The sequence below is a fragment of the Acanthaster planci genome, linkage group LG02 (assembly GCF_054643075.1).
Source record: "Acanthaster planci isolate LZ-2023a linkage group LG02, COTS_SCS, whole genome shotgun sequence".
Classification (NCBI taxonomy): domain Eukaryota; kingdom Metazoa; phylum Echinodermata; class Asteroidea; order Valvatida; family Acanthasteridae; genus Acanthaster; species Acanthaster planci.
Window position 1 is genome coordinate 7462921 of NC_141778.1, and position 11899 is coordinate 7474819.

General features: G+C 39.8%; 1 protein-coding gene across 2 annotated transcripts; it reads left to right on the forward strand.

Moving 5' to 3' along the window:
- The first annotated feature begins 21 nt into the window (after positions 1 to 21).
- Positions 22 to 9311, forward strand: LOC110979588 (uncharacterized). 2 transcript variants are annotated; one of them, XM_022235537.2, is made up of 7 exons: positions 22 to 122; positions 3175 to 3339; positions 4000 to 4094; positions 4871 to 5015; positions 5631 to 5780; positions 6260 to 6400; positions 7340 to 9311. In XM_022235537.2, the coding sequence occupies exons 1-7, from the start codon at positions 86 to 88 to the stop codon at positions 7423 to 7425; spliced, it is 819 nt and encodes a 272-aa protein (XP_022091229.2). In that variant the 5' UTR covers positions 22 to 85; the 3' UTR covers positions 7426 to 9311. The 2 variants fall into 2 exon arrangements, with proteins under 2 accessions (XP_022091229.2, XP_022091228.2); XM_022235536.2 differs by lacking the exon at positions 22 to 122 and adding an exon at positions 601 to 883.
- The last annotated feature ends 2588 nt before the right edge of the window (positions 9312 to 11899 follow it).

Below are 11899 nucleotides of genomic sequence, written 5' to 3' on the forward strand. Positions count from 1 at the left end.
GAACATCAACTATACGTTCGAAAGTACACTTTTACCCACAGAACATGCTAGAAAAGAATCATTCCAGTTCCACTGACAGTCATTGATGCTGCCGCGTTTGGCTCATTGGATTGGACGTAGAGGTAGGAAAAGATAGGAAAACTATCCCCATGATAAAAAAGCAACATGCAAAATAAGCTATTAGATCCGCTATGTGGAGGACAGCTCCTTATTCGTCGTACCATGGAGGAAGGAAAACACTGTTCTCTTTCTAATTCTTAGCTATAAAACTTTTTTTTTAATTTATCAGATGGGTGGGTCCACAAGTTTTCAAAGTGGGGGAACAATTACCGACAAATAGTTATCTTTTATCTATAAATTGGATCCTTAAATTTTACTCTATACGGATATAAATAATTTTTTGTCTGGTTCTGGCAGTTTAGAAGCGTACATTTTCATTTGAAATGGGTGTACATAAAGCTAAACGAACCCCTTTATTTGAATAGAATGGTCGATACGTAGTCTAGTCCAAAGGTCGAGTCTGGGGCCTCAACTATCTGCAATAAGTTAGACGAAAAGGCTTCCCTTCCCATCCCGACCATTATAATTTGTCTACAAAAGTTGTGGCTGCGGCTGCAAAGAGCACGGGTGATTATCTGGATAAGCCGCTTGGCAGCCGCAACCATAGACTTGCGTCTTATTGACTAGTGACGGTCGACAACCTAAAGAAGAGAACCTCAAAATCTTTGTCGTGCTTTTGAACTTCAGATACAACGTCCTATGGCGAGTGTCACGAGACTTGGTGTTTTGAGCAGATATATTCTCGCGCAGAAAGGCAATAACAGGGTTCTTTGTGCCGCAAACAAAATAGTACAAAATCTGTCTTCGACATCGACAGGCGCAGGTACATTTGTACATCAAGTAGGCCTACGTACTGTACGTGTACATCATGATGTACGTGTAGGCTACGCGTACATGCGGGATATGCGCTGCTCGGCTAGGCTGTGCTTAATGCTAGGCCTATGTCTCTTTCGCAAATTCATTGTGGGCGTAGCCTCCATGTTACAACGTTGTAGTAGTGACGGTACCAGTGCATTTCACTCAACTGCTGATCAACTTTACATCGATGAAATACATTTTGCGCAAGAGCTAAGATTGCGATGACGTGGCTGAACGAAAGTAATACTAATCAATAGGCCTTGAGTTATAATAAGTACATGTATGTTACGCCCCAACTACAGCATCAGTTCCAACTACCGTTTGGACCGTCCCAACTAGAGTAATATAGTTGTGCTGGCCCAACTACAGCACAGAGGTCATATTCTTTATAAGGGGTTCATTAGCACCTTGTTCCTATAATATTAAGGAAACAAAGTCCACTTTCTCAAACTACATGTAACTAACATTTAAAACATTTTGACGTTAAGGAACCATTACTCAAGCCTGATTGGCCTAGTTTAGGTAAACTTTGGTAATAATTAAGCAAGAAAACTTCAAATTTCTAACCTGAATTTGGCAAAAGACAACCCCTCAGTCGAATCACGCCAGTTTGTTTTTTCGTCCAATTACCTGACCCAGACTACATGTACATTCGCTTATTTGTCGTTCACAGCTGTCTTTGCGGCGGTCATGTACGCTGCCGTTTTACCCCAAAATTTCCCTCAAAAACTAACAGCCCTGTTCTCTTTTCTTTCTGATATGAAAGAGAACATCACCAACAACTTGTTTAGATAAGTTATTTTGAAAAAGTAGAATTTGTTCCCTTAAAATAGGAACAGGGTGCTAACGGTAATGAATCCTGTTTATAATGTCATGTCATAAATGAAGTGCCATACATGTATTTTAGACAAATTGTGTCAAGTTTGAGATGCATAAACTTGGATAAGGTTGAGAAGTGTTCTACAGAAATTAGTCAACAATAGTTGGACGAGCCCAACTGCAGCCCTACAGTTGGGACTGTCTCAGCTACAATTGGGACAGACGCTATCCACCCTGAGCTGAAGTGCACCCCCAAGCGGGAAAAGAAAGACAGATGGTCGTAAAAGTTCGATGCAGGTTCTTGCATGCGTTCTGCATGTACGCAAAGACCATACAAGCACCATTGATCTCATTATAAACGCGCGCTTATGCAGTGAGTACTGAAAAAACACGCCCTTTTTTGTTCCAGTCGGAGCAGATAGTTGGGACGTAATGAAGTATAAGCCATGAGGCATTAGTATCGCCTTTCTTGACATGATTTGGCAAGTCTTTTACACATTCTCAGACTATGAAACATTGCACATGTAGCAGTGGCATATCCAGCAGAGGGCAACTTCCTCCCCCCCCCCAATTTTTTTTCTTCTTCACTTTTTTAGTAAAAGAGAAAGTAGTCGATGTACATGTATTTGCATTTATTAAATACATGTACTATACATATATTGGCACTTAAACCCAGAGAAAAAAATCACAAAATGAAAGCAAGGATGTCAGGACCGTGAGTGAGAGTTTTGATATTTTTTCCACCCCGACATCACGTTGAATGAGCCCGAGGCTGCATTCGTTATGGAATTTGCCTTCTTTCCCCCCCACAGCAAAAGCTAGATACACCACTTTAAGTTAGTGCAGCCGTAGATTTCCTATTATTTGATTATGTCTATCAGCTGATCACACGTGAGCTTCAATATTTATCAGCTTTGCTGTCAAATTATTTTGATGGGAAAGAAATATTGCCCACAGAGACAAACAGTGAACTTGTGTGAAAAAATATGCTAATTAAGTTTTCTGTGTACCCCTTTGATTGTGTTTGTCTGTCTTTGTAGCTGCTCAGACATTTCAGTTGAAATACACAATGTGCCCTTTGGAAGGTTCTAGTTACAGGCCTTCTCACTTGACCTGGGTGAATACTAAATTACATTGTAATTGAACATCTAAAAATAGAGTGCTGCCATTTTTGGTATTAGTAACAAGTTGAGCTTGCTTCCAGACCAGAAGCTAACCTCTGGAGCAGTCTCTTTCTCATATTATGCAAATGAGAAGTGCTCTGTTGGCATGTGGCTGTCAGACCTAGCAGAGGAAAAGAAGTAGTCAGTCCAGTTATTTTGTCCAGTGTAATGAGCTGTGAAGTATCTCCAAATTGTTACCACTTCATGTCATTTTTTGTACAACTTTCAATCAGCTTTAATGACCGCCTTTTAATGTGTCTGGTTTAATTTTCAGAAGACACTGTCATCACAGAGAAACAGGGAAATATATATTTGATTGGACTGAACCGACCAAAAAGTCGCAATTCAGTGAACCGGGAGACTGCGTTGCGTCTGCGACTTGCATTTGAAAACTTCAACAAAGATAAAGGGTTGAATGTTGCTGTCTTCTATGGAGTGGGTAAGGTGTTCAGTTGGAAAAGGGAACCATTATGTGTTGTGTATTTGTCAACTTAAGGCAGTGTTATTTTTAATAATAATCACTTATGGTTACTTCATTGCAACCATCATCAAAAGTAATTTTGCACCATTTACTGTACATGTAGAGCTTGTTACACCCTGACTTTGTCAATTGCCCCAACTTTGTCTGCATCCGTGACTTACTCGGGATATGCCCAACTTTGGTCGGGAGGAACTCTTAGAGCAAAGAAACACGGGCAACCAATAGTCATCATGAAATTGTATTGGACGTGATATATTAAAGGGAAAGAGTTTCACGTCAAATGAAAAAAAAAACAGTTTAAAAGAAGAAACGAGGAGGAAGGGAGAAAGCAAAATTAGTGGAAAGCAATGATGTCAGTAATACATGAAACAGCAATTCAGCCAACCCAACCACAACATAAAACTTGTAAAAACCTGTTAGTTGCAAAACTTGTAACTGTCCAGTTCTCCTAATATTATTTCATGGAACTTTTTACGTTCACTTGTACTGGGTGATCAAAGTTGGGTACGCCACTGTTACTTGATGCGTTAACATGTCTCATTATCTTCAAGCAATTCTCATTTTTGTTTTTCAAAGAAAAACTCATGGTGTTTCTTCTCTCTTGGACTGAATTCCCAGGCGGAACATTTTGTGCCGGTTTCGACCTGAAGGAACTGTCCTCGTATGCACAGTTCAACCTGAAGGAACTCAACTTGGATGCATTTGGTCCAATGGTAATTAGCCCCCGTAGGATGTGCCTGAATTTTAAGAATTTAATACCTTCTGTACGCCAGGGAAGTACATGTACATTTAGTCAAACCCATCAGAAGTCCTGTCACTGGTCCTTTCACACTTGCACCTACAAACCCAATCACAAGTAACAGGTGAATAATTGTAAGGGAACCTTTGTCACTGTTCATTTAGTGGCCTGTGACTTGGCTCAAAACTGGATGACTTGTAACGGCTAGACTAATGGCTAGACTACGGCCCCAGTGTGCACTAAGAATGGGTTTTATGGACTTTTTAATGTGGCCATACATGTAAGTAAGGCCAGAGTATATTCTAATGGTTGTTGAGTTGACATGGAGCCAGGATGACAGGACATAACTTCCACCATGCTTTTGGCATGCTTGGGTGTCAACAACGGGTGGTGTTATGTGAGTGTGCCCTCTATGGTCTAATATATCACAGGCGTGGGCTTGTATATTCTTAGTCATTCCAGTCGCTGAGTAGTTGCAAGCAACTTTCAATTTTCCTTTCTGGAGTGACAGTAAATAATCAACCAATCCAGTTGACCTCAACCAATCCAGTTGACCCCAACCAATCCAGTTGACCTCAACCAATCCATTTGACCCCACCCATTAACACATGTATCTCTCCAATACCACACTGCATTTTGCACAACTCTGTGTGGCATATTCAAGCACGCATGTCATACTTTTCTGCACTCACATCCAACATCCATCACTGCTGTGATTGGTCGATTGAATCTGGATTTGTTTGCTAACAGGGTCCTAGCAAGATGCAGATTACCAAGCCTGTGATAGCGGCCGTCAGCGGCTATGCGGTGGCAGGCGGCCTAGAGCTGGCCCTTATGTGCGACATGAGAGTCGCTGAAAAGAGCTCCACATTCGGCGTGTTCTGCCGACGATTTGGTAAATGCCTTGAATTGTAGTTTTAATTAGTCCAAAGTTTGTCAGTTCATTTTTCTGTGATTGCAGTGAACTCTAAACCTGCAAAGAGTTGAGGAGACAGCTCTGTTTCAACCCTCATCATGCAGGACGGGGTTGCAGCTCTAATGCTTTTAATATCAGCCTGGATGTAAGGCTGGTTGGCTTAGCTGGTACATGCAACACATTATGGGGCAATATCAACACAAATAAGAATTTCTACACACAATTATACTCCTTGTTACACCTTGTTACATTTTTGTTACTTACACAGCAGCTCCTTCCAGATTAAATAAATATAAATTGCAACCAAGTGACGTGTTTGACTGAAAAAAAAACGGGTTTTCAACAAACAAGGGGAAAGTGAGAAAACACTATATTTCAGTCTAAATTTTGAACTCGCTGTGTAAGCAGCAAAATGTGTGCTCCCCAGCGAGCTTCACTTTCACTCCAAGCATCAGTCAGCCTGATTTAGAATTCTGACTAGCATTGGCCAGCATAGCTACAGCCTATAGGCATGATCTGATAGGGTATTCAATTTGGAGAAATCACTGTAAATGTATTAATTGATTTCCCATTGTCAATATTCCCCTTTGCCAGGTGTTCCCCTGATCGATGGTGGCACAGTTCGTCTCCCCAGGCTGATTGGCCTGTCCAGAGCATTAGACATGATCCTGACAGGACGGCCGGTCCGTGCAGAGGAAGCCCTCAGCTTTGGGCTGGTCAATAGAGTGGTGCCCGATGGACAGGGTGAGTATGAGAGGAGGCACCGACTATTGGCACTAGACTTCCAGTCTTAAAGGAACGATGTGGCTATACCCAAATTACAAGGCTGTGGCCAGAAGTTACAGAGGTATTAATGACAAGTTGTAGCCAGTGCTATCCATAGGCACTCATGTTGTGTCTAGCCATAGGCATAACTTTCATACACAGCCCTTCTTTAAGGTACCATGGTTTTGTAATGAACGTTGAACTACAGAAAGAAACATTGTTTATCAGATGAACACCCTCACAAAGCTAGTTTCTTTCAGTTGCAGAGGAAATGCTGTACAAAAAGAAAAGTGATTCCGCAAACTGTGGGTCTGTGGAGACATTTTGTCGGCCAAATTACTCAGGCAGGGAAAAAGTCTATTAGTGAGTGGTTCTTCCCATCTCCAAATAAAGCCATCACTCGGCCGCAAGTTTTTTCTTGTACTTTTTGTTTTCTCTTTCCTTTTCTTGTCACATAGCCCTGGAGCATGCAATCACACTGGCCGAGCAGATCGCCAGTTTCCCCCAGGGCTGCGTGCAGGCCGACAGACTGTCTGCCTACCACAGTATGTATGACAGTAAGAGCTTCAACGATGCCCTCAAGTTTGAGTTCAACACCGGTAAGCCTGTCCCACTGGGTCTGGTGACCAGTTTCACAGGGCTGCTAAATACTCTAGTTTGATAAAAAGCAAAAACCAGTCACAAGATATACACAATGCATGCCATTTTGGCTGATAACCTATATTTGCTAAGCAAATGATTCATGTGCCCAGCGCTTTTCTGTGCTTGACGTCTTCAAAACTGGTTCAGTGTGATGTCGGGTTCACAGAGCATTTAAGCCTAGCCCAGTGAAGGGAGAGTTGGACTGTATCCACATTTCAAGCTGCAGCGAAATGCCACAATACCATGCGGTGCACACTTCTTGTGACTAGCTCCTGGTAGATTACATGTATGTTGTTCCGCTATTCACACAATATTTTGTGTCTGAGTGACATCAGGTTAGTAGAGAACAAAGATTAGTAGACACCACCGCCACGTTTTCTTCTGACTGTTAAGCCCATGGTTGAGACACCACGTCGCAGGTGTACATTTTTAATAGTCATGCAACTTTTTCTTTGATCAGGAAATTACCTTGTTTATTATTTCTCACATGTGCTCCTACAAGTTGAGAAACGCTGCGCAAAGTTTCGTGCAAGGTTTAAGTTCTCCTTTGTCTGACTCCCTGCTTGTAGTCGTATGCATTGATAAATCCAAATTTTGTGTCAGGGGAAGCAGTGTTGGGACATTTTTTTTCCCGAAAACAACTGTCAAAATTGTTTCTTTTGTAAAATTGTTCTCTATCGTGAATAAATGTGGTATAGCACCATTTCTGAAGTCATTCCTATAAAAACATGGCAACAGTTTTCCAGGGGGGTAACTTCCCTTCTCCTCTTCCACGGGATGCACCATTGTTTACTTATCTGTATATAGTTTTTTATCCTGAATGTATCCCAGTGAACAACTCTCTTTCATGTCAAGCATCACTAGCTTTGTTTTATTTTTGTTTTGTTATGTTTTAGGTTCTGAGGTTCTGAGCACTGAGTCGGTGCCAGGAGCGACAAGATTTGCAGAAGGGGAGGGCAGAGGCGGGAGTTTTGAGACTTAGGAACTAACGAGATACTGCTCATGTCCATGTGCACAGATGAGCAGTGATAGAAGCATGCTGCATCCTACGCAATATTATGCATTCACACGCCCGCAAGGTGTAAACTTGTTCAGTATGCAAATCATTCTGTCGACGGCTTTCCACAATAATAACAGCATCTCATACAATGATCCAACTGAGGCATGATGTGATGTCTGTGATGTCAATGATTGGCCAGAACGCATGATCTTAGTAGGGTATCTTTGAAAAGTCACTTAGGTTTTTAAGCCCAGTGGTTTATCACCAGTTTGTCCTACTCTCCGAGTGAATTATCCCGCAGGAAACCATTGTGGTAAATATTTTTCACCATGCAGAATTCTATTACCGCTTTTCTGTGTGTTAATTACTTTTATAAAGTTTATTTTGTTTTCAAACAGTATCCTGAATGGTGTGCATAGGACTATGATTTCAGATGTTCTTTTATCTTCAGATATAAACAAGAAAGACTTATTAAGAAATCTGGGAATAGTATTTAAAAGAATTATATGTTTGTTTGCCATTGTTTTGCATGAGCTTCAAATTCTAGCAAATAATGCAACTGTTAGTGATGCTATTACTTTTATATTCATTGTGCAAATCTTGACAAACTGGATTGTTACAGTTCTGTTTGAACTAACCGGATGTATATTTTTGTAACACTGTTATGTATCATAAATTTTGTAAATGTTCTTTACTGTTTAATGGATATCTTTAAACAAAGATTTTTCTTATGCCACTTCTACGATGATTGAATCATTCAAATCAAACCCACCAGTATTTCAAAAATAGAACACCTCAATGGCTAAAGCTGGTTCCCAAACCAAAAGACTCCGATTATTGTGGGAGAATCTTTTGGTCTGTTCCCAAACATTTCTGAAACTGGCTGAAATATTCAAACTCATTTCATTGATTTTTTCAGTATGACTGTCATCAGTATCCATGAACACTGCATGTATAACCTGCCTGTCTTTGCAGGTTCCCTGCATGCATCAAAATTTATGAAAAGTTTTCTTGGCATTCTTTTGCATGTCTTCACTTTTCCACACATTGATCATGCTGACCGTGTAATCAGATACGTACATGCTACATGATTTAGAAGTGTACTCTAGATGTGATGTCATACATGTACTCCCTTTCCATGAGCGAAAGCTACCTGCCATAAATATCATTGATACAGCAAGAAACTAGCCTGCTCAAAGTATGTGATTGAATAGCATCAGTATGATTGCGTATGATCTCTACTTCACCTTGGCATAGCCTCTTTTTTGAGGTGTGGTCTGTTACCATACCAAGAGCATGGAGTCCACGTACATTACAGCCGTAGCCACAGAAATAGATACATATACATGTATGGGTCACATTCAAGCAAGTGGGTGCGCTCATGGCTGACATGTAGGATGTGGTCTGCAGGCCAACAAATTGGGTGCAGTCAACATCTCAGGAAACAGGTGTATCCACAGCCAACAGTGTACATGTAGGTTGTAGTTAAGAACCCCAACCAGAAGGTGTGTCCCAATAAGTGGGAGGATCCATCAGTTTGAGATACTTAAGGAGACCAGCCCAGTCCTTGGGTGCCGTTCGCAGCTACATTAAGACATATGGATTCGCTAATGGGTAATGGCATTAATTTAAGTTAATTCCTGAATGAGCCATTTCAGCGTTGCAACAGTGCATGCCCAAATTGAATTACATCCAAGGTCACTTGCATGCATGTGTGGGATCTGCCCAATCAGTGTGGCCCTACCTGGGCTCATACACATGGTTTGTTCCCAAAACATGACCTTTCTTTTTTGAACCATCAAACTGGCTCTTTGATATTTCCTTTATAAATTTGTAAGTCTATAAAGTAAGTGAGATGGCACTGTAAACTTTTCAGTTGTTATTAAACTATATTTATTTGAACAACACAAGGTGAAAAAAGTTGAATACAAACAAGGAAATGGATAATTTACTTATTTGATGGTATTGAACAATTACATTTCAACAGAGTTTTATCTCAAAAACATTATTCTGAAGTTCGCAGTCCGTCTAGCAAAATAAGACATCATAGCTGAACAAAATATTTTCCAAAAAAAAGGAAAGTGTATCACCAACACAAAACGCAACACACTAACTCTTTGGCCACTGAAACACATACCCTAGTTCTTTCAAAGCTGGTTCAAAATATCCCATTTTTTAAAACTCGCCAACAAACTTTGGTAATTCCAGCCAAAACATTCATAAGTTTTCTCGTGTATTTTAATATTCAACAAGCCCTTGCCCCTCGAAATGTACAACACAAGAAAAAATTCTCCCTAAGCCACTAAACTTTTGAAAATGACCTGTCACAATAAACAGTGACAAGTTTTGACATGGTAATGACCAAAATGGTCTTTCTCAATTGGTGCATGACGAATGGTCCATGTAGGCCAATGTGGGTATATTACAGTCACTACCAACTTGCCGTTACCAACACCTTTAAACCTAATTTGATAGGAATCAAGGGCCATTTTCAGAGTCTCCTTAGCCCAGTCATTTTCCTTTCGAATCATTAAAGAAAGACATCCAACTTCTTTAGACCCATAATTCTGGTTAATCACTTCATGTCTGAACAAATTAAGGCCAATAAAATAATCATACCAGCAAAATAAAGCCAAGAAAAATAAACGGCAGGTTCGGATACATGTTAAATGACTGGATCCCATGAATTGGGTCTACGTTTTGTTTACATTTGAAAGGGCAAATGGTCATTCTAATATGTCACCCAATCGGCATCATGGTGAAATGTCTGAAAAATGTCAAAGGTTCCTCTTAATTTACCATACACTGTGAACGATTTTTTTATATCTTTTGGAATGTTGCCTTGGCAAGTGGGGATTCGCTTTGTTGGGTGCGGCCACACACCAGCACGTGTGATGTCAAAACAAATGGTAGTTTTTCTGAAAATTTGCATCTGTTCACAAAAAAAAAAAATCAAAACTTTTCTAACCAGCTGCAGCTCATCTCTGTCCATTTAAACAATTGCCACAGCTTAATAAGCACAACTCAGTGCTATCGGCAGTGTGTTAATTGAGCTGCTTTCGCAAAGACCAACCTCTGTATTTCAGTTGAAGCCGAGTCCAAATTGTTTACCAAGCTGTTCAGCAAAATCAAACATAAATTGATAAATTATTTGCAAACTTTTCATTACCATATACAGTACACAAATATTTGCCAATAATACTGTCGACCAATATTTCACATTTGGGTCTATTTATACATACATATAAAGACAATCCAAGAAAGATCAAGAGACATGTACCGTGATGTACATGTATGAACTTGTTTAGTACATGTAACATGTCAAATAATCTACCGGTACATGTACTTGGAGGCAGACATGATATTGCAACTTATCCACATGCAGACAGGCATGTAATGTCAACTAATCTACATGTACATTACATATATATGTCAACTAATATACATGTACATGTGTGCCAACAGACATGATATGTCGACTACATGTAGTCCACGTCCACATCCACATGTACATGTGATACATGTACGTCAACTATTAAACATCCGTACATGTGGTATCAATTAATCTACATTACCATGCACAAGTACATGTAATATGTCAACTAATCTACATGCACATGGAATATCAACTAATCTAGTCAATATATTGACATCTCAGCTGATTTGCTACCTTGAATTTTTAAAAATCTACCTTGAGGGATTAATGATGTAACAGGTAGTAAGGGTTGAATAATGGGCTTAGCTCAATCAAAGACTATTAATCTTTGGACAAAAACTCCTCCTCTTACTATGCCTCATTACCTCTTACCACAAAGAACGGATTTCTCATCCCCAATCAGTAAATTACCCTGTACTATCTTCTAAAATCACAGGTGTTTTTTCTTTTTTTTCCACACAATTACAGTGTACATGTACCACATGTATCTCGTTGAACATCAAGGTCATTCTGTTACTAAATATAAGTTGTCATTTAAAACTCATTTGCAAGGCAATTTTGCTAAGAGCATGGACCAACCAACTCACTGATCCAATCTACCGGTGTCCTTTGTTTTTACTTTGATGACACCATGGAGCTATAGCTCCATGACGAGACTCACAACCTTCTGTCTTCTTTCATTTCCCTCTGTGTATTTTGTATGATCTTATAAAGATTGCATCTGATCAGGGCATCTTCCAGAATGCAAGACAGCTTTGGAGGAGCCTCTGACTTGTGTTTAAAGAATGCTTTTGACATTGCTTGAAGATATTTAACCTGAAATGAAATAACTCCAGCCCTTAGAGTTGTTCAAGATTAACTTAGACATACATGCATGGCATTTACAATTTTTATACACACATAAACAACTATATAGTAACTTATTCAGTTGTCCGAGGTCAAATTTACCAGATCATTTCATTCATATCTGATTACAGTATGTCTCATGTACACAAAAATCAAAAATTAGTAACTAACAAA

Excerpts from the sequence above, each read along its gene's own strand:
- LOC110979588 (XM_022235536.2), top strand. The coding sequence starts at position 760 with ATGGCGAGTGTCACGAGACTTGGTGTTTTGAGCAGATATATTCTCGCG. Across the intron at positions 3,340-3,999 it reads TGCTGTCTTCTATGGAGTGG|GCGGAACATTTTGTGCCGGT; the intron begins GTAAGGTGTTCA and ends CTGAATTCCCAG. Across the intron at positions 4,095-4,870 it reads TGGATGCATTTGGTCCAATG|GGTCCTAGCAAGATGCAGAT; the intron begins GTAATTAGCCCC and ends GTTTGCTAACAG.